We start from the raw sequence: 23,623 nt of genomic DNA, 5'->3' as shown, positions 1-23,623 counted from the left end.
AAAAATGAATTAGGTACTCTAAATTTTTTAAAAATGTTTTCCAGAAGGAAGTTTAATCTTGGATAATGATCCCAGTTGGAAACCCTGGCTAATTTCTTCCTCGCGTCCATGTTCCGGCTGCTCAAACCAGTTAAAATATCCCAGCTGGGTAGAACGGTAGATCACCAGAATTCTAATACACCATTTGCTTTCTTTGGAAATATATATTTCCAAAGAAATGCCCCAAACAGAATACCTCTGAAGTTGATGTGCAGCAGTCTCTTTTTTAAAAAATAATTTTTATTGTCATAAGTAGGCTTCTATTAACACTGCAATGAAGTTACTGTGAAAATCCCCAAGTCGCCACACTCTGGCGCCTGTTCGGGTACGCAGAGGGAGAATTCAGAATATCCAAATTACCTAACAGCACATCTTTCGGGACTTGTGGGAGGAAACCGGAGCACCTGGAGGAAACCCATGCAGACACAGGGAGAATGTGCAGACTCCACACAGACAGTGACCCAAGCCAGGAATCGAACCTGTGAAGCAACCATTCTGAAGCAAAGATGACTTTGTACCAGATCTGTGTCTCCCTGTTAGTAAACGTGCGTTGTTGATGTACCTGTTGATCTGATGTCAGTAGCTGCAGTGGTTGCTCCTTTCAGTGGCATCTCATTTAGACCGCCAGACTCTGGTGTGGAGCTTTTTTACTTGGGAGAGGTTCTTGCAGGTATGTAGCGACAGGCAAACTGTGCTTCAGGCTGTTAAATTTAGCATGTTCAATTCCATCTAACTTTTAGCTTGAAGCAGCGTCGAGCCCAAAGTGTGTGAATCTGCCTTCATGAGCAGTTCTGTTAGTACTCATAGTCATAGAAGGGCAGCACGATAGCACTGTGGCTTCCCGGCGCCAGGGTCCCAGGTTTGATTCCCTGCTGGGTCACTGTCTGTGCGGAGTCTGCACGTTCTCCCCATGTCTGTGTGGGTTTCCTCCAGGTGCTCCGGTTTCCTCCCACAGTCCAAAGATGTGCAGGTTAGGTGGATTGGCCATGTTAAATTGCCCTTAGTGTCCAAAAGGGTTAGGAGAGGTTATTGGGTTAGGGAGATAGGGTGGAAGTGAGGGCTTAAGTGGGTCGGTTCAGACTCGATTGGCCGAATGGCCTCCTTCTGCACTGTTCTATGTTCTATGTACTCAGGATCTAACTCCACTGTTGTATTGCAATGCAGCATTAGTATTGTTATCGAGCAGGAACACATGATGCAGCGATGATCAAATTGGGTTAAGTATTTGTGAGATGTGTATGGTAAGGGACCATCCTTCAGCCAACAATCAGTTATGGCATTTGTGTTAAATGCTTCTGCTTCACATACAAGTTCAAAGGCAGTACTCTTCTGAGCTACGTGAACATCTCATTTCAGGTGTGGGCTGAGTGAGAAGCTATATTAGATAAACCAGCACTGGTAGAGATTGGGGTAACAGTCTGTTAAAAATGTGTATTGTTATTGAGCTCTTTATTCTGCAGAAGTTCTGCTCCAGGATACTTGCTGCTCGGGTGCTCTTTCAGAGAGTCGGTGCAAACCCGCTGGGCCGAATGGCCCCTCCTACACTGTAGGGATTCTATGGTTCTGTTCTATTGTTCTACAATGTGGAGCAGTATGAATGGTGCACTGTCACTTAACCACCTAGTGTAAAGTCTATTTTTACATTAATGTTGTGCGATGGTTACTGTGTCAGCTTGGCTCAGTTGGTGGTGTCCTCATTTGTGGATCAGGAAGGTCAAGGTTCATGTTGAGCTTAGTGTTAGAACTGTTAATTTTCAGTCAGGATTTAAAATCGGAGTATTATCTCCCCATTCCAGTTGGGTCAGATGATATTAAAGGTTGCGTGATGTTACCTGAAGAATAGGCAGTTCGTGATGTCTTGTCGCCTGTTTTTCCTTCAATCAGTGCTACCAAAGAGACAGATTAACTGGTCAGTCATCTCATTTGCAGCTGCAGGATCTTGTTGAGACAACATTGCTGCCCTAATTACCTGCATAATAACCTCTGCACTGAAACTGGTTTGAATGATTGAGAGATGGGTGCTATATGAATGCAAATTTTTTATTTCTCTGTTATAACTTTTAATGTTTGGCCATGATTACTGTGGATCTAAAGGAATTGAAAGTACAATAAGTCCTCACTTAACATTGTAGCGTTTAAATGTTCTATTGCTTTAGCATAGTTTGTCATGTTAATGTTTAACGTTGTCAGTTTCGTTTTAACATTGTTTGCCACAGACTTCCTTTTCTGTAGCCTGCAATGCGCAGCAAACCTTTCCCCCCAGCCCTACTGCCATCCTTAGGGTTGCTCCCCGGTCTCATCTCTACTGTCGATTCTTTTGGTTCCATTCCTGACTGCATTGCAGACTTTGCTCGTGCTGAACTCGCACTGAAGTCCTGGGCACCAACTACTGGCAGATTTTGGTCAGTGGAGATTGTTCTCGGATTCAGCTGATACCAATATTGCAGTTCCAGCTGATCTTAAAGAGAACCTGGCTTGATAGATGCTAATTTTCTTTTGGAAACCTTGGAGGAGAGTTACAGAACAAATTCACAAGAGTATGCTGATGAATTTTTAACACAAAAACCAATAAACAAGAAAATGTATTACATTACATCAGATAAAAATGCTGGAAAGATCTCAATACCAAAACAAGGAAATTATTTCATAAGATCATAAGACATAGGAACAGAATTAGGCCACTTGGCCCATCAAGTCTGCTCCGCCATTCAATCATGGCTGATAATTTTCTTATCCTCATTCTCCTGCCTTCTCCCCATAACCCCTGATCCCCTTATTAATCAAGAACTTATCTCTGTCTTAAAGACACTCCGTGGGCCTCCACAGCCTTCTGCGGCAGAGTTCCACAGATTCCCCACCCTCTGGCTGAAGAAATTCCTCCTCACCTGTTTTAAAGGATCGTCCCTTTAGTCCGAGATTGCGTCCTCTATTTCCAGTTTTGCCTACAAATGGAAACATCCGCCACGTCCACTCTATCCAGGCCTCGCAGTATCCTGTTAAGTTTCAATAAGATCCCCCCATATCCTTCTAACGAGTACAGATTCAAATCACACCATTCCTTTCCCTTAGCACCTCCACCCTATCCTCATAACGCAGTAACCCCACCTAACACTAAGGGCAATTTTGGACACTATGGGCAATTTAGCATGGCCAATCCTCCTAACCTGCACATCTTTGGATTGTGGGAGGAAACCGGAGGAAACCCACGCACACCCGGGGAGAATGTGCAGACTCAGCACAGACAGTGACCCAAGCCGGGAATCAAACCTGGGACCCTGGAGCTGTGAAGCAATTGTGCTAACCACAATGCTACCGTGCTGCCCGTGCTATTATCCTGTGAGTGAGCCAGTCTCACAGAAACACTGTCTTCCCATAAGGGCCTCCAATCTCCACTTCCATAGAATTTGCCTTGGAATTCTCTCCAAAGGTCATTCCCACTCAGACAGCTTCAACAAGGATTCACCTGTAGGGTTTCAATCTTATCGTCTAAGGCGCCTTTCTCTTAAATCTCTGTGTACACTTAAGCTTCACCTTCCAAGCACAATTATAGATCTTCAGCGGTGCTGAACAGAACACCACTACTTCAAAGGGGTATCTTTACCCCTATGGCCTGAAACATGGGGTCACCAACCTTTGACTGCCCCCTCGGATCTACTGGGCTTGTCTTGAGCCCACTTCGCTTCCAAGTCTGCTACCCCAGCTCTTTCTCTTTAATTTGGACTCTCTTGCTCTGACCCTTTTAACCTTTTGGAACCTCTTGCTGATCCCTGTCTTTGCCCCTGCTGGGACTTTCTTCTGGGACCACTCTCTTAGGACGCCTTCTCTGGAATGGCGCTCTGCCACCAGCTACAGAACATAGAGCCTACAGTGCAGGAGGAGGCCATTCGGTCCATCGAGTCTGCACCAACCCAGTTAAGCCCTCACTTTCATCCTATTCCCGTAACCCAATAACCCCTCCTAACATTTTTGGTCACTAAGGACAATTTTATCATGGCCAAGCCACCTAACCTGCATGTCTTTGGACTGTGGGAGGAAACCCGAGCGCCCGGAGGAAACCCACACAGACACGGAGAGAACGTGCCGACTCCGCACAGACAGTGACCCAGCAGGAAATCGAACCTGGGACCCTGGCGTTGTGAAGCTACAGTGCTAATCACTTGTGCCACCATGCTGCCCCTACCTACTTTTCACATTATTTGCACTGCACTGGTGTGTAAAGCCGACTCCCAGAATGAAAAAGGTAAAAAGACTAACGTTGCATGTGCGGCCCTTTCCCAGCCGGCATGTGCACCGAAGACCCTAAGCTCTGATCTCCGACTGCTGGTTTAAATGTGAGAATTTGCATTTATCCGCATTGATCTGTGACCAGCATCTGCCATTAGGTAGAGCCTGGTCGATCTAAAAGTACTGAACCTCTGTGGTGACTGGTTTTGAATTGTATACTGCATTGTATTTTCATATTTTCCAAGTTATTTCAGCGTAGAATGCACAGTATTTTACAGTACAGTATTTCAGATTGTATGTGTTTTTTGGGTGAGATGTCTGGAGGAACCTAACTATGGCTTTCACATTAATCCCTATGTGAAACCACGATTCACTTAAAATCGCTTCACTTAAAGTTTGATTTTCAAGATTGCAACACAACCTCGCGGTCTTGCTCTAAGAAAATAACATGGAGAAAATTGGAAGATACTGGAGAGAGTGATGCACACAGCACAAAAGCATTAACTTTCATGTGTCTAGTGCCTTTTAATATCTCCAAATATTTTTTTTAGAACAGTACAGCACAGAACAGGCCCTTCGGCCCTCGATGTTGTGCCGAGCAATGATCACCCTACTTAAACCCATGTAACCCGTATACCCGTAACCCAACAATTCCCCCATTAACCTTACACTACGGGCAATTTAGCATGGCCAATCCACCTAACCCACACATCTTTGGACTGTGGGAGGAAACCGGAGCACCCGGAGGAAACCCACGCACACACAGGGAGGACATGCAGACTCCACATAGACAGTGACCCAGCCAGGAATCGAGCCTGGGACCCTGGAGCTGTGAAGCATTGATGCTAACCACCATGCTACCGTGAGGCCCCAAAGATTTTGCAAAGATTAATTAGAATAATTCTTTTAAAAGCAGTATCTTGTTTAAATTCAATTTGAAATGAGGATTGTTTGTGTATTGTTGATATAAGCTGGATAACTAGTTTTAAATTTTGTTCATTGATCTTCAATCCAAATTACTGGACTTGGAAGCTGGTCTTGCTCAGATCAACATTTTTTCACTTAATTATGGAATTATTTTAGGTCACACCATGACCGACAGTGGGGGCAAGTGCGGGTTTAACAAAATACAGAATAATACTATCTCATTAGCAAGCAGCACGCTCCCAACTAGGCAAATGCTGTTAAGAACAATGTATAATGACTAACACATGTATGTAAAAACCACAAAATGAAATCTGTTGAATTGATTCGTCTAGGTAGAATGATGTGGTGCAGTGCTAAACCAAATGTTAACAGTGCTCTGAAGCCTGGTCATATGCAGTTGGGATATTTGCTCTTGGACCATTTTACACGACTGTGGTATTAACGTAAAGACTATGGTAAGCACAGAAAGAAGAGGTGCTCCAAAAGGAATTATGCCACTTCCATGTGGAGTGAACATAACCACCTATTTGTGATGCTCCATTAGTCTCATGCCAGGTTGGTCTTGTTTGGTCTGACTGTTCTGCTGAGCTCCTTAAAACTGTGGCTTTTGTGTGGCCGTGCTGTGAGATCATGGAAAATTCTGCTCAAGTGATCACTGGCCTTGTTTAATTACATCCATTTACCCAGGACCTCGAGCAGCAAAGCTGCCAGGATTTGGGCCCCGGATGCAGTGGTGGCCCCAATCCAAAAAAAACAGTCATTCTTTCAAATGTACTGTAAATCAATGTAGTGTATGAGTTTCTTGTAATGGACTCTGTCACCACTTTCTCATCATTTGTTCAGTAGCTGGCTGGGCTAGCTGCACAAGCAGTTTACTCTGTTCCTGAATGCTGATGTAGTGCCAGCCTACCTTCCGTGTGAACGGCTGGATTTCCTATTGGGTGCCTTTTGCCAGCACCCTGGTCCCTGCTCCCGACCCTTGCTGTAGTTGCTTGATGATGCACAGCAACACGTTGGCTCCCTGCCCTCTCATTAATGTCAATGCCGATGAACACAGAAAGACCCCATTCGAGAGGTCTTCAGTTGTTGAAAAGTGGTAATTGTGGAATAAACCTTGATAAAATATAAACTTCTGTGATATGGTGGGGTGGTTGCAGGGCTACTTTGAGTATCTCGCTTTTGGTGCGATGGTCTTAATTATCTTCTCAAATTGCACTTGCCAGTGACAAATATAAACTAGTTGATAGACTGAGCTTTACAATAATGGTTTTTTCAGCCATTCCTCAACTTTTGGAAAAACAGATCGGGGACTTGCAGTGGCGGCCATGGAGTGAGTGGGCGCACACAAGGTGGCTCGTGCCTGAGGACTGGTTCTTTGGCCCTTTTTGCCCGTTTTTACAGATGCAGATGGAAAACTGATAATATTGAAGAACTAGGTTTTCTCCTCCAGTGGGTGATATTGAAGAGTTACCAGACAAGGAGTGTGTTGAGTAAGGGGCATTCTTTTGGACGTGGAGGACACGCATGGTGAATGAGGGGAAAGATGGCGGAGGGACCTGTGGCGAGAATTTAAAATAATTCACACTTCATCATATCTTATCAAAATCTGAGTGATGTGTTTCCTGCAGAGACTGTCCATTTAGGTGTCCTTCTGGCAGTACAATAAACTACCCATTCGCTGTGTGATTAGGGGCATCAACTAAATCTTATTATTATTTCACAGGATGAGATGGTCACTAACTTGGGCCTTTCCACCAGGCAAGCTCTGATAGTGCTACGTAACCAACTCACTGTAATCCTGGAAGAACACTTGAAGCAGCAGAGAAAGAAGGGTTCCTGGAAGGTATGGGTGTGATGAAAATTCAACACTTGACTTACTCTGCTGCTGTTCTGGGTGGCCTTCTTTCGCCTTCCTTAAATTTAAACTCATTCAGAGCTCTCTGTCCACCTTAATTTGCACCAAGTCCTGATCACACATCATGCCTGTGATTACTGATCTAATTGGCTCCAGGTCCACCAAGGCTTCACGTTTAAACGTCTCATTGTGTTCATATGTCACCATGGTCTTCTCTCTCTCTCTCTCTCTCTCTCTCTCTCTCTCTCGCTCTCTCGCTCTCTCGCTCTCTCGCTCTCTCGCTCTCTCGCTCTACCTCTGTGCAATGTCAGCATCAACGGGGCCGAGGTGGAGATGGCTAGCAGTTTCAAATTCCTCAGTGTGCACATCTCCAAAAATCTGTCCTGGTCCCCCCACGTCGACGCTACCACCAAGAAAGCATAACGGCGCCTATACTTCCTCAGGAAACAAAGGAAATTTAGCATGTCCACTTTAACTCTACCAACTTTTACAGATGCACCATAGAAAGCATGCTATCTGGCTGCACCACAGCCTGGTATGGCAACTGCTCGGCCCAAGACCGCAAGAAACTTCAAAGAGTCGTGAACACAGCCCAGTCCATCACCTGAACCTGCCTCCCATCCATTGACTCCATCTACACCTCCTGTTTCCTGGGGAAAGCAGGCAGCATAATCAAAGACCCCTCCCACATGGCTTACTGACTCTTCCAACTTCTTCCATTGGGCAGGTGATACAAAAGTCTGCGAACATGCACGGATAGACTCAAAAACTTCTTCCCCACTGCTACCAGATTCTTAAACGATCCTCTTGTGGACTAACCTCATTAACACTACACCCCTGTATGCTTCGCCCGATGCCGGTTCTTATGTAGTTACATTGTGTACCTTGTGTTGCCCTATTATGCATTTTCTTTTATTTCCTTTTCATGTACTCAATGATCTATTGAGCTGCTCACAGAAAAATACTTCTCACTGTACCTCGGTACATGTGACAATAAACAAAATCCAAATCCAAACCTCAGCTCCAACCCTGCAACCCTTTAAGAATTCAAGATTTCTCCACTTCTGGCCACCTTGTGCATTCGCAACTTGTTTCATTCCATCGTTTTTGGCTGTGCCCCCTAAGCTCTTGGAATTCTCTTCCTAAGCCACTCCACCTCAATCTTTTAAGACACTCCTTAAAATCTACTTGTTTGAACAGGAGTGATGTCCTTTACTCTGTTGCAATTGCAGTGCTTTCATTTTCATATGAACCTCAACAAACTTAAGAAAAATTGTGCTCAATGGTGAAAAGAGTTTGAAGGGCTGGGCAATGGGTGACGCAGTGTTGTCTTGGGTTACTTTGCTGCTGTAATGGATGTGGGGACAAGAAAGGGGATGAAAGTTTCATTGCTCAGCTGTGAGTCAGTGCCCTATTTCATTATATATCCTGAAATGAATTGAAGCCCCTAATCAATCGAGTCTTGGTTCAAAGGACTATCACAAACCACTCCTACGAACAGCGTCCTCTGAGCTCCTCCAACAGATCTTTACCTGATGAGTCAGAGAAAGTAAGAGAAAACTTGTTATAAATTGCTCCCTACTGTAACTAATTCCGTTTATAATTTCCCTGCCCTTTGCTCTGGTGTGGCTTTTTTAATTCTGAAATTTTCCAGTCCTGCAGGTGATCTTAACTGGCTGAATCTATTTTCACAAGTCTCAAGTGTGGAAATTAAACTAGTATTGCAAAGTTAATATGCAGCATCGTGCGTGATCTGGTTTGTTCAGTGCTTAAGATGTGATGTGTGTCTGTACTATGGCTATCTGACTGCTACACTGATCATGTTGCAGGAAATGTGGTTCAACGGCTTCCTCAACCCCAATAACCGATCCTCCAGCTTCCATTGGCCAGGGGCTGCTCTTATGTTACTGGCTGCTATTTTACTGCTGTGTTGCTATGGCAGTCAACCAAATGGAAGGTAAGCAACATATGTGAATCTGCTGGGTTGGTGAGACCAGAAAGCAGGTTTGATGTAGGAGCAAACCGCAGCACAGCAAATTATTCTCAAACCCATGTTTATAGTGCAGGGCGCCACCATGGATCAGCTGAGATGATGTCGAGGAGTGTACGACTGTGGGCTCATGAATACCCCCAGTGTGAACTGCAAAATACTGAGTTGAGGAGTTCAGCTGACCTCTCAAGTTGCAAGAATGGAGCTCGTGATACCTGAACATTATTCAAGCCCAGCAATAAATTTGTTCTGATCATATCTATTCTCACCTTTAAGATGATGGGTTTTCTTTTTAAAATTTGGTTACTTTTGTCACAACCATGTGGGAAATTTCTAAATATAAGGATTTTAGAGATGTGCTATGTGTGGGGCATGAGTTATTTCTGTATTTTGTAATAATAAGGGCAGGTGATGTCATCTAAATGTTCTATCCTGGTCAAGGTGATGAATGTCAACGCGAAGAGTGAAGCCCTTCACCCAACCCTAGTGTCAGCAGCATCTGAGTTTTTTAAACACTTATTTTGCTTCCTTGTTTCTTGATGAGTGGAACCATTTTTGAAATGTTTTGCAAGTAACTTCACTGCAAAAATGGAAGAAAATGTTGAAAGCAAATTACAATTTTGCTGCAGGTGGAATGACAGCCAGTTTAGTGATTGTCTATTTATTGCTTTCTGTTGCCATTCTGATTTTCATTCCAGCTAACTTTAAGTTTGCCTTTAAAGGTAGATGAACTGTATTCAACCAAATTGATTGGCAATCTTAAGTACCATAAGCAAGTATCATAAGATAGTCTGTAGAAATGGAGAATTGAAGGTTCTCTTTCCCTGCACCTAGGTATGCTGATATCACAAACCCAGCCTGATCATAGAATCCCTACAGTGCAGAAGGAGGCCATTTGACCCAGCAAGTCTGCACTGACCCTTCGAATGAGCACTCTACTCACTTCCCTGTTCACCCCACCCTATCCCCATAACCCCACCTAATTGATTTGCACCTTTAGATTGTGGAAGGAAACTCACGCAGACACTGGGAAAGTGTGCAACTGTCACATACAGTCACCCAAGGCTGGAAATAAGGTCCCTGGCGCTATGACGCACTGTGCCACCATGCCACCCTGATTATAATAGCTAATTATTCTATGGATCATCCCCCTCTTCTCCAGTGACATGACAGCAATATGCCCCCTTTGTGTGTTACCCAGGCGGTTATAACATCAGAAAGATCTTCCCCATTGCCATTAACTGGCATGCACGTAACAAACGGAGAACAACTAATTAACATTTGTCTTTCAAAGAGTTAAGAATGTGGCTTTTCAGCCAGACACATTTCCTCTTGGTGTAGAGATGAAAGACCTACCAAAAATGAGGCTCACTATGCTATACTTCTCACCCAGTTACAAGTCGACTAATGGCTAGTTATGACACGTTTTCTCCCTCACATGCAATCCTCAGCAGACCACCTGCTCATTGGCCATAATGCAGAGCTTGCTCTCGATGCTGGAAATCATTTAAAAAAATTATACATTTTGATGTGGGGTAAGGCACAGAAATTAGCACCGTTGTTTCAAAAGACCAGGGTCCCAGGTTCGATTCCCGGATTGAGTCACTGTCTGTGCAGAGTCTGCACGTTCTCACCGTGTCTGCATGGGTTTCCTCCGGTTTCCTCCCACAAGTCCCGAAAGACGTGCTGTTAGGTAATTTGGACATTCAGAATTCTCCTTCAGTGTACCCGAATAGACGCCGGAATGTGGTGACTAGGGGCTTTTCACAGTAACTTCATTGCAGTGTTAATGTAAGCCTACTTGTGACAATAAAGATTATTATTATTTGTAGGTCTGGAGAAGTGGCCATTGAACATGTCACTGCTTCGGGCTGCAGCTTTCCACTAACATTTTACTGAATACCTCTATTGTAATTGTGCTATTCGTCCATTCGGCGCAACTTGCCACATGTTGAGCCTCAATAACAGGAATTTAGCACTACCAGTGACCACATTGAATTACACAACGTGTTAATAAACAATTTATTGCCAAGTTTCTGTACGAGGACAGCAAAAGTGTTAACTTGCTTATTGGCTGCAGGCAACTAATTACTGTGTTTCCCTCTCTAATAGCCAGGGCACTGCAGTACTGAATGCTGCAGTGTTGTTCCTGCTTCTTTTCCTCAACCTATTTGTGATTGAGAGACAGGGGAGAGTGAGAAAAGGAGAGGTCATGGCCAGACTACAAGCAATCATCAATAAGCTGAATGGTGAATAAACTTAAAATACATGTTAGATGTGAGAACTTTTCTGATAGATTAAGGCCGAGATTTGTCAGTTCAGCAGTTCTGAATGCCCAAGCCGATGAAGAAATAGCTGACACTAATATTGAACTTAAACAGGAAACGCCAGAAAAACTCAGCGGACTTGGCAGAATATCTGGAGAGAGAAGCACAATTAAGGTTTCAGGTGGATGTCATTTGATCAGAACTCAAATATTGGATATGAACAACATTTACGTGTATATAGAGAGCCAGGAAAAGTGCCCCTCCTTCCCCTTGTGTGCGCACACATGCATACACCGTAAATCTATGGCTGTACGCTTGCTGAATCGTTGTTCTTCTCTAACTTCTTCTAGTTCAGATAAAAGATCATGAGCCTGAAACATTAATTCAGTTTCTCTATCCACAGATTCTGCTTATCTTGCTATGGATTTCCACTGTTTTCAAGTATTTTACCAGCATCTGCATTGTTTTGCTTTTGTCACAATAATATAACTAAATAAGCTTAAAATCTTGAATTAAACAGAAGTGCTATCCATTTCCAATGACCAGTTTTCTGTACAGATTGCTGGACACTCGGTTGCCCGCGTTATAGGCCATTGGTCACATGTGCTTTGCAAACTCTCTGGTTGTAAAAGCCCATACCAAACATTCCATTGGCCTTCATCTTTGTTTGTTTATACATTTGTTCATTTGACTGTTTGAATATGATGGGTCTGTAACTTGGGAAGGTTTGTTCTCAAATTCCCCCTCACCAATGAGCTGCTAATCGCAGCACCATCTGTATCTGAGCTGGGAGGGAATGCTTTTGTGCATGTTTAATTCATAACATTAGACATCAGTTCAGCAACGCCAGCTAGTTGGCTAATGGATCAGTAATTGGCTAGCTGAAAGAAGACAGAGGGTGGTGGTTGATGGCAAATGTTCATCCTGGAGTTCAGTTACTAGTGGTGTACCGCAAGGATCTGTTTTGGGGCCACTGCTGTTTGTCATTTTTATAAATGACCTGGAAGAGGGTGTAGAAGGATGGGTTAGTAAATTTGCAGATGACACGAAGGTCGGTGGAGTTGTGGATAGTGCTGAAGGATGTTATAGGATACAGAGGGACATAGATAAGCTGCAGAGCTGGGCTGAGAGGTGGCAGATGGAGTTTAATGCGGAAAAGTGTGAGGTGGTTCACTTTGGAAGGAGTAACAGGAATGCAGAGTACTGGGCTAATGGCAAGATTCTTGGTAGTGTAGATGAACAGAGAGATCTCGGCATCCAGGTACATAAATCCCTGAAAGTTGCCACCCAGGTTAATAGGGCTGTTAAGAAGGCATATGGTGTGCTAGCCTTTATAAGCAGGGGGATTGAGTTTCGGAACCACAAGGTCATGCTGCAGCTGTACATAACTCTGGTGCGGCCACACCTGGAGTACTGCGTGCAGTTCTGGTCACCACATTATAGGAAGGATGTGGAAGCTTTGGAAAGGGTTCAGAGGAGATTTACTAGGATGTTGCCTGGTATGGAGGGAAGGTCTTACGAGGAAAGGCTCAGGGAATTGAGGTTGTTTTCGTTAGAGAGGAGAAGGCTGAGAGGTGACTTAATAGAGACATATAAGATAGTCAGAGGGTTAGATAGGGTGGACAGTGAGAGTCTTTTTCCTCGGATGGTGATGACCAACACGAGGGGACATAGCTTTAAATTGAGGGGTGAGAGATATAGGACAGATGTCAGAGGCAGTTTCTTTACTCAGAGAGTAGTAGGGGTGTGGAACGCCCTGCCTGCAATAGTAGTAGACTCGCCAACTTTAAGGGTATTTAAGTGGTCACTGGATAGACATATGGATGAATATGGAATAGTGTAGGTCAGATAGGCTTCAGATGGTTTCACAGGTCGGCGCAACATCGAGGGCCGAAGGGCCCGTACTGCGCTGTAGTGTTCTATGTTCTATGTTCTATAGTGGGTTGGTGTTGTTTGTGACCTGACAGCTAAGTTAGAACAAACATGCTAGAAGCCCGAATTGCATCCTCCGATTGTTCAGCTGGGATCCAGCCATACAGTGGCTAATCAGTATAAACGTGTGGCGCATTTTCCTGTCGGTCAGCCAACATGTGGTATATTTGTTGTTTCAAGTTTCTTGAAAGGGCACAGGCTAAAAATTGTGATTTTTGTGCCGTGAAGGCCCTCCATCACCACAAAAGGTGTTGGGGCAATATTGTATTGCTGAGGTCAAATAAACTTGGATATACTCAGTCAAACTCTTGAGGCCTCCTGGTCTAAATAGTTCAGTTGCACATCTTTTTTCTAGCTAAAGAAGCAAATCTGAATGCATCGTATATCAGTGTGGAGGTCAGGATCTGTAATGACAATACCGTTCACATTGCTCATATCTTAGAAACCAAGGACATTTAGCCAAATAAACATACAATATCGTATAATGGCTAGCTGTGGATCATTTTTAAAGAGACGGTGTGCATTTTTCCTGAGTGTGCGATTGTTTGCATGGCAATGTTAGTTACTGACAGTTCAGAGAGACACACTAACATGTTGGAGTACAGCGGTTGAAGGCATGGGTGTTAATTTTGTGAGCCCCTATTTCTCTTTGTGAACCCTTCATTTTCAACTGGCATCACACTCAATTGGAGTCATGATCAAAAGCCTGAAGATCTAGCAGCTGTCAATCACAGAATGTGAACTCTGTTGTAAAGTTGTAATTTTAATAACTGCAGAAATGCTGACGATGGAATGTTTGCTTCATTTTACTCGCAGCAAATGTTGACCACTCTCTGGCCAAGTTAAGCATGAACAGGCCTCAATTAAAAAACCTGGAAAAGCACCCATTGCTTCAATAGTGTAAATTCCTCCATTGTTTCACAACAATCTTAAGGCAAAATGCGAGTCAGTGTAGTTTGCACCCATGTTCACTAAGAACTGAGTTTAGGCTGTGGGAACCTCTGTTTGTATGCAGCCCATAGAGAAAGGGCAATTTCACTCATTGGGATTGTGTGGCTTCAAACTCAGGTCCTATGATATTGAAACAGAAAATTGAGTAAAAGTATGTAAATGTTGATTTTTGTTTTTTTTTCAATGTTTACAGAAGCACTTGAGGGCAACGAGGATCTGAGATGGGACGATGCATTGTATCCAGACCTCTTTATGCCCTCTGCTCCTTCCTGGTCACTCCACTGGGCCTATAGAGATGGGCATCTGGTCAATCTTCCAGTCAGTTTATTAGTGGAAGGTGATGTCATTGCACTCAGACCCGGCCAAGAGTCCTTTGCCTCTTTAAGAGGAATTAAGGTAAGCATTATGTTTTTCTTCCAACTAGATATGGAAACCAAGATCTTTGGGAAAGAAAATGGTGGTGATTGTGGTACTTTTCAATAAAGGAGAGAACCAGAAAGTTATTGGCTCATTTCAACTGTTAAAAAATTGCTGGAGTGTACAGCATAGAATGGAATTACTAAGAATCTGTGAACCATGGTGGTTTAGTGGTAATGCCCACTAGTAATCCCCAGAGGGGCATGCTAATGTCCCTGGACTAGTAATCCCCAGAGGCGCATGCTAATGTCCTCTGGACAAGGTTTCAAATCCTATCACGACAGCTGGTGGAATTTGAAATTGGAATTGAAATTGGGAAATGGTGACCATGAAACTATTGTCCCCTTTAGGTAAGGAAATCTGCCATGCTTAATCGATCTGGCCTACATTATGACTCCAGACTCTCAAACAGGTTGGAATGACCTCTCAAGCCACTCAGTTCAAGGGCAGTTCGGGATGGGCTACAAATACTCTCCTTGCCAGCGACACCCACATTCCAAGAGGGAATACATTTTTTAAAAACATGAATTTAATCAGTTAGCAAGGGCTTTGATGCGATAGGTCATGTTTGACTATAGAGACCTTTGAGTAAGTAAGTAGATGAAGGAAATCCAAAGGTTGAATTTCATATGGATTCTCAAAAAGCTTTGGATAAGTTATCCAGAGATTTGTGGCGAAGATAATGCATTGAATTCAGGAGAAAATGGACCACAAATACAGAGATAGGCGGGAAAGAATTAAAAGGCAAAGGGCAATTTATATTTAATTGAGATCTGTTAGGGCCACTTAAATGTGCATGTAAATAATTTGGATTTAGGACAATATGGAGATTTCCTGCCTGTACAGATATAGTTAATTATAATATTCCTAAACTTCTAACAGGACTGGAATAGGTTTGTAGGATCTCAGACAGCTGATATTTTACAGTTAATTGCAGAAATGTAAAATATTACTTTTGAAGATAAGGCTAGGAAAGGGAAGTAAAAGATTGCATAGGTTGGACCTGTATCTGTTGGAGTTCAGAAGAATGAGAGGCGATTTTATTGAAACATATAAGATCCTCCAGAGACTTGACAAGGTGGATGCTGAGGGGTTTTTCTGTGAGTGAGTGAGACGAGAACTTGGGGACACAGTTTAATATTAAGGGGTCTCCCATTTAAGGTGGAGATGAGAAACAATTTTCCTGAGGGTTGTTAGTCTATGGAATTCTCTTCGCCAGAGAGCAGAGGATTCAGCCAGAGAAATGTTAAATGACCCTGAGTTGGATTCTTGATTGACAAGAGAGTCAAATGGTAGACAGACCAGATCAAAAATGATCTTATCAAATGGCAGAACAGGCTTGAGGGGCCAAATGACCTGCTACTAATTTGTATGTACATTTGTGCAATGTTAAACATTTTAATGATGTGGAAGGAATTTGGTGTGCAGATACGATTGGTCAAGAAAAGTTTAAATTCCGGTGTGCAAAGACATTAAAAAGGTCGAGTGGGATTCTTGTTTTTGTAATTAAAATTGATCAATCCACCGGACCCTCAGTAACCGTCAGTCTGTATCACGTTTTAAGAAATTTGTTTTACAGGATGTGAGTATCGCTGGCTAATTGCCCTTGCGAATTTGGGGGCGGGCTGCCTTCTTGAAGCGCTGATGTCCATGTGGTGTAGGTACACCCACTGTGCTGTTAGGGAGGGAATTCCAGGATTTTGACCCAGCAACAATGAAGGAATGGCGATATGTTTCCAAGTCAGGGTGGAGAGTGGCTGAGTGGGAACTTCCAGGTGGTGGTGTTACCAGGTATCTGCTGCTCTTGTCCTCCTGGATCCCACTTGCGCCCTATCTGGGTTCTGAGTGCAGCCCACAGGACATTTTGTTGATGGTTACCCATGTGCAGTTTTGCCAAATTCTGCTGATATCCTTCCGCATAGTTTTTTTTTCTACCAGTATGACTGAAGTGACACGCACGTAAAGCAAGGGCGAGTGAAGTGAGTTGTATACTGTTTGCTCACAACATTGACTGTTAAGAGCCGTGCGCTCCTTCGATGACCAAAGTGTAAATATTTATTTTATTTATACCATTTAAAGTTGATAGTTTTATGAACATTTGGATGATTAAACATTTTGTATAACTCATTGGAAATATTTGACGTGTATTAAATGTAATTAATCTAATTCATGGGGCATGGTTAATGAACAAGCCTGATTTCAATCTTAGCGGCCCACTGAGATGGAAGGCCGCTCATGTGGCCCACTCACTAGCCTAGGTTGCTCATCACTGTTCTAGGTGGTCGTGGGTTTGGAAGGTGCTGCCTCAGGAGCCTTGGTGAGGTCCTACAGTGCATCTTGTAGATGGTACTCATGGCTGCCACTGTACGTCAATGGTGGAGGGATTGAATGTTTATGGATGGGATGTCGATCAAGCGGGGTTGCTTTGTCCTGAAAGGCGTTGAGCTTCTTGTGTTGTTGGAGCTGCACTCATCCAAGCAAGTAGAAAGTATTCCATCACACTCCTGACTTGTGCCTTGTGGATGGTTCACAGACTTTGGGGAGTCAGGAGGTGAATTACTCACCATAGGATGCCTAACCTTTGACCTGCTCTGGTAGCCTCTGTACTTGTATGGCTAATCCAGTTCAGTTTCTAATCAATGGTAATTCCCAGGATGTTGATAGTGGGGGATTCATCGAATTTTGTTTCGTAGAATTCCAACCGTGCAGAAAGAGGCCATTTGCCCCATAGAGTCTGCACTGATCCACTCCACCCTATACCCATAGACCCGTAACCTAACCTGCATATCGCTGGACATTATGGGTCTATTTAACATGGTTGGTGCACCTAACCTGCACATCTTTGGACTGTGGGAGGAAACCGGAGTACCTGGAGGGAACCCACACAGACACTGGGAGAAAGTACAAACTCCACACAATCAGCCAAGGCTGGAATTGAACCAAGGCCCCTGGCGCTGAGAGGCAGCAGTGCTAACTACTGTATCACTCTGCCGCCCAAATGATAGTAAGGCCATTGAATGACCAGGGGCGATGTTAGATCTTCTCCTCTTGGAGATGGTCATTGCCTGGCACTTTTGTGGCACAAATGTTACTTGCCACTTGTCAGCCCAAGCCTTGATAGTGTCCAGGCCTTGTTGCATTTGGACATGAATGGATTGTGGTTGAATGCAGTTATGCTTCTGATGGCCCACGATACCTCATGGATACCCAGTCTTGAGTTGCTAGATCTGTTCTCCACACAATGCGATGGATGATATCCTGAATGTGAAGATAGGTCTTTATTTCACCAAGAACTGCAGTGGTCACTCCTATTGATACCGTCATGGACAAATGCACCTATGGAAGGTAGGTTGGTGAGGATGAGGTCAAAAAGGTTTTTCCCTCCTGGTTCGCTCACCATCTGTTGCAGTCCCAGTCTAGCAGCTATATCCTTTAGGACCCGGCCAACACGGTCTGTGGTGGTACTACCGAGCCACTCTTGATGATGGACATTGAAGTTCCCCACGCAGAGTGCATTATGCACCCTTCCCATCCTCAGTGCATTATGCACCCTTCCCATCCTCAGTGCTTCCTCTAAGTGGTCAACATGAAGGAGTACTAAGTCATCCGTTGAAAGGGGTGAGAACGTGATAATCAGCAAAAGGTTTCCTTACCCTTGTTTGACCTGGTGTCGTGCCATGAGACTTCATGGGGTCCTGAGCCGATGTTGAGGACTCCTGACTGTATATCACTGTGCTGGCACCTCTGTTGGAATAGTGATGGCAGTGTCTGTGATATTATTTCTAAGGCATGATTCCATGTATGTGACTATATCAGGCCTTTGCTTGACCAGTCTGAGATAGCTCTCCCAAAGGAGGACTTTGCAGGGTCAAAAGGCTGCGTTGCCGCTGGGTTTGCCGTTGTTGTCTCCGGTGTCTCGGTCGATGTCAGATGGACTGTCTGGTTTTATTCCTTTGTAACATGTAGACCAGACCAGGTAAGGATGGCAGGTTTCCTTCCCAAAGGAACATTAGTAAACCAGTTGGGCCTTTACAATAATCAACAATGGTTGGCATTAGACTTTTAAATCCAGATGTTTATTGAGTTTAAATTCCACCTTATACTAATAATCTTTATTATTGTCACAAGTAGGCTTACATTAATACTGCAAAGAAGTTACTATGAAAAGCCTCTAGTTGCCACACTCGGACGCCTGTTCGGCTACACTGAGGAGGAATTCAGAATATCCAAATAACCTAAAGCACGTCTTTTGGGACTTGTGGGAGGAAACCGGAGAATCCGGAGGAAACCCACGCAGACATGGGGAGAACGTGCAGACTTCTCACAGACAGTGATGCAAGGCGGGAATCTAACCTGGGACCCTGGAGCTGTGAAGCAACGGTGATAACCACTCTGCTACCCTGCCGCCCCTTCTGCCATGGAGGCAATCGAACTCTGGTCCCCAGAGGATTACCCTGGATCTCTGGATTACTAGTCCAATGACTAAATCCCTGTACCACTGCCTCCCCTGGATGTGAGGTGTTTTATTTTATCATGATCTTTATTAATCAAATAATGAACCTCCGCCTCTCTCTCTCTGTCTGGAACAGGATGACGAGCACATAGTCCTGGAGCCTGGTGATTTGTTTCCCCCATTCTCCCCGCCGCCTACACCCAGGGGAAAAGGAAAGAAGGGACCCGAGAGTCCTCAGCAGCACAGACTCTTCAGGGTAGTGAGGACCCCGGTTCTTGAAAATGTCAGGTATGAGGAGCTGGAGATTTCCTGTGGTGATTGGTTAAAGTAGTTTAATCCCCAACCAGACAGTGGCACCCTGGAACTGACTAAATTTACAAACCTGGATGTTTGATGCTCCACTATCTTTAGAGATCACATTCGTCTCCTGTGGCAAATATTTTTTCGCCATGCAGTAGTTGGAGAAATCAAAATAAGATTTCTGGTCCTGTGTTGAGTTGCAATAGATAATGTTCAAGGTCTTGTAACTTGGAAAAGCAGTGGGGGTGCAGTGAGCTGATGGAAGTGACTGCTTAGACCCTGATGCTCATGCTGGGCAGCTATATTTGACCATTTAATGTTTCCATCAGTAAAATGGTCAAATGTAGCTGCCCAGGGTGAAATTCATCAGTGGTGTTGGAGAATTTTAAATTGAATTGGTATTGTTAGCATTTGTGGCAGTATTGCGTGCTGCAGTATATGTGCGTTTCATGCGTAAGTTGCAAAAATGTCTGTTTATAAATTTCTTGCTGATTGGGGTGAGAGGATACCGGGCCCGTAGTTTCTCCCCTTTCTGGGTGGATTTCTGCAATACTCTAAGCAAATATGAAGTGCTAAGCTTCTGATTTCATACAAACTCGAAACAAATCGCTTGTTCCATGCATGAATATTAGGAAACAGTATTACAATGGCTGGGATGTTTGTACATGCAACCAATATGCAGGACAGGGGAGAAACCTCTGCCTCAATTAAGAGGAGATAAAGAGTTTACAGACTGATATAGATAGGCTAGGAGAATTGGACAAAGTTGGCAGGTGGAATTTGTGAATAAATGTGAGGTTATCCATTTTGGCTGAAAAAAGAGAAAGGCAAATTATTACCTAAGTAGAAATGCGACTGGGCAGAGGGATCTGGGTGTCTTTGTTCATGAATCGTAGAAAGTCAGTATGCAGGTACAGCATGTAATAAAATAGGCAAATGGAATTTTAGAATTGCAAAAGGACTGGAGTATGAAAGTAGAGAAGTGTTGTTGCAATTATATAGGGTGTTGGTAAGACCACATCTGGAGTAGTGTATCCAGTTTGAGTCTCCTTATTTGAGGAAGGATGTGGTGGCATTGGAGGCAGTTCAGAGAAGGTTCATCAGATTGAATCTGGGGATGAAAGGGTTGACGTATGAGGAGAGATTGAACAGTTTGGACTTGTACTCGCTGGAGTTTAGAAGAATAAGGGGATCTGAACGAGATATACAAAATACTAAGAGGGATTGATGCAGTAAACGTAAACCAAATGTTTTCCCTTGTGGGGAAATCTAGAACAAGAGGTCACAGATATATTTTGAGAGGCGCTAGATTTAAAACTGAGATGGAGAGAACTATTTCTCGCAGTGAGTGGCGAATTTGTCGAACTCTCTGCCCCATAGTGCAGAGGAGTCCGAATCATTAACTCGTTTCAAGAAGGAGATAGATATATTTCTTATTTAAAAAACTAGTTAAAGGGATATGGGGAACAGACTGGGAAGTGGATTCGAGACCAGGAAGAGATCAGCCATGATTTGATTGAATGGCAGAGTAGGCTCGAGGGGCTGAATTGCCTACTGCTCTGAATTACTATGTTAAATCGCTGGAAACCCAGACCATGATTAATTGGAAACGAGTGTGAAACAAGTAAATTGCTGGAGGGAAGAATCTCTGTTGTCGGAATAAATGGTAACAGTGGGAACTTGTAAAAAGCTAGCGCTTTCCTTAATTCGCGAGTCGGAAGAAAGGAACTGGAGTCACTTGGGTAGTGTACAGGACTGGGGAGCTCTCGGCATGTTAGTGTCATCGAGTTTAGCGGAACTCTGGTTTAATTGGTGCAGTACAGTGGAGATTAGCTCCAGAAAGTGTAGACTAGCTCTAAATAGTGCTATGCCATATAAGGTTTAAGTGGTATGTGCTCGCCCTTAACTCCAAATTGGCAGGTTGTCAAACATCAGCTATCAATCCATTTATATTTGATTAGCTTTATTTCCACTGAAGTACAGTTTAACACCAGACATAGGTATGATATTGAGCACTAAGTAGTGAAAACTGAGAGGGGAGTACTATTGTTTATTTGCAGTATGGAATGGTACAACTGTAGGGCTGATAGCCAGGGGGATCATAGTTACGTTTGTTTGGCAAAAGAGCCAGAAGTGGCATGAGGAGAGAACATTTTTTAAAAATTGTAACGATTTGAAATACACCGCTAGATAGGATGGTGGAAACAGATTCAGTAATATATTTCAAAACAGGATTGGATAAATACTTGAAAAAGAAAACAAAATGCAACTGGATTATTCTGCAAAAGAGCCAGTACAGATTGGATAGCCCAAATGGCCACCTTCTATTCTTTGCTATTCTACGATGTGCAGTTATTCTGCATTTATAAGCTCTCATTTACTCTCATTCTTTATTTACTCCTCAAGCTGTCAGTTGGGGAGCCGCTTTGCTCAACTGGGCAGTAGAAACGGCTGCATGTGATTAAGCGTGCAGCTGCACACTTTCTTCCAATAGCTTGAAGAATCTGATCATGGACCTTTCCCTGTATAAAGGGAAGGGCCACACGAGCAAGCAATGAGGCCATTGGCTGAAAAAGGCAGTCACTGGTCTGTTACAGGTTTCCCTCAGCATAGAGAAATTTTAGAGGACAGGAGTAGACCTGAGCTTGTTCCACCATTCTCGTGGGTCTCCAACTGTCCCCCCGTTTTTGCTACATATCCCTTGCCACATCTGGCTTGTGAAAATATATCTCAGAATTGAAATGATTAATTGAACTAGAATCTACTGCTTTTTATGGCAGAATTGCACCCTTCCACCACATCTTCTGAGTTTTCTGAATGGTTTGGTTCCGATTTTAAGGTTATGCCCCTCCCTTGCCCAAGCTCCCCACGAGCAGAAAAAGTTGTTTTTATTTATTATCTGCTTCTTCGGAAAGATTGTGCAAACTCCACACAGGCCCAGAGCCGGGATCCAACCTGGGACTTCGGCACTGTGAGGCAGCAGTGCTAACCACTGTGCCACCGTGCTGCCCTCAGATTTTTTCATTTAGAGTTTGTATAATTTGACCTTTTTGTCCAAACCTGGATCACTTAAAGCAGTGTTTTTCAAACTTTTTTGCCCGGACCCATTTTTACCAACTGGCCTTCCTTCGGGACCCACATCGCCTGACCTTTGCAACCTGTGCTGGCCGACCTTTGCGACCTACGCCGGCAAACCTTCGTGACCATCACTGGCTGACCTTCGCAATCTACGTGGCCCAAACTTCACGAACCCATCATTTTCACTTACCTTTAATGCGACAGGTAAGCCTGCTTGGCGTTCACGATCTCACTTGCTTTGTCATTCAATGTTACAGTTCTGCTAAGGACTTCAGCTGATGAATTAAGATCTCACTGTAACCGTTGAAAAAATCAAGTTGTTTGTTCTAGAACTCGCCATGCTTAATCTTATAATGCCTTTGAAGTTTTGAGAGTTTTAATCTCATTTGCCAATGCTTTCCTGCATATAACACACACGAACTTTGAATCTTGATTTGCAGTGGCACAATTTATAAACCCAGGCATCAAGTAATCATCTTTATGCTACTTTGTACTTGTTTTCAGCTTCTTCATGGGTTGTTCACCAGAGACCCTGGAGTTCACACCAGCATTGCTGGCAGCTACAAAATCATAGAATCATAGAATTTACAATGCAGAAGGAGGCCATTTGGCTCATCAAGTCTTGCACCAGCTCTTGGCAAGAGTGCCCCACTTCAGCTCGCTCCTCCACCCTATCCCTGTAAACCAGTAACCTCCACCTTAGCTAAGGGCAATTTAGCCTGGCCAATCCACCTAGCCTGCACATCTTTGGAGTGTGGGAGGGAACCGGAGCACCCGGAGGAAACGCACACAGACACGGGGAGAATGCGCAGAGTCCGCACAGACAGTGACCCAAGCCGGGAATTGAACCTGGGACCCTGGAGCTGTGAAGCAACTGTGCTACTGTGCTGCCCACATGGAGTAATATTTCTTGCATCCAGAACACATTACGTCAGCGTGACCTGCTCTCTGCTGTCACTCAGGGCAGGAAGACTCCAGTGATTTTATATTTTAAAAAATCTGCACCTGGGTCAACGCGCTGACATCAGGGCACCAGCGTTTTGCCCCACTGCACTGTGGGCCTGCGCACTGTTGACAGAGCACGCATGCGCAGAACAGCTGGCATTCTGAATGCCGGTCACGGCCATCATTTTTAAAAGCCGGTCATGCCGTTGGGCACTACTTTCCACAATCAGGGAGGCTGCGCGCAT

The 23,623-nt window shown here is 44.0% G+C and overlaps 1 protein-coding gene across 5 annotated transcripts in view; it reads left to right on the top strand.

Moving 5' to 3' along the window:
* Positions 1-23,623, top strand: part of tmem94 (transmembrane protein 94) — a 158,270-nt gene that overhangs the window by 36,290 nt on the left and 98,357 nt on the right. For 4 of the 5 annotated variants that reach the window (XM_038776370.1, XM_038776372.1, XM_038776369.1 and 1 more), the window contains 5 exons: positions 6,914-7,033; positions 8,875-9,002; positions 11,148-11,284; positions 14,379-14,581; positions 19,192-19,343. In XM_038776370.1, the coding sequence (XP_038632298.1) occupies positions 6,914-7,033; positions 8,875-9,002; positions 11,148-11,284; positions 14,379-14,581; positions 19,192-19,343 (740 nt within the window). Of the gene's footprint in view, positions 1-5,522; positions 5,646-6,913; positions 7,034-8,874; positions 9,003-11,147; positions 11,285-14,378; positions 14,582-19,191; positions 19,344-23,623 lie in introns of all 5 variants that reach the window. The other variant, XM_038776371.1, reaches the window with a different exon arrangement.

Source organism: Scyliorhinus canicula, chromosome 18 (genome assembly GCF_902713615.1).
Source record: "Scyliorhinus canicula chromosome 18, sScyCan1.1, whole genome shotgun sequence".
NCBI lineage: Eukaryota > Metazoa > Chordata > Chondrichthyes > Carcharhiniformes > Scyliorhinidae > Scyliorhinus > Scyliorhinus canicula.
The sequence above is the reverse complement of the archived record's forward strand: the minus strand, read 5'-3'. Positions and strand labels throughout refer to the sequence as shown.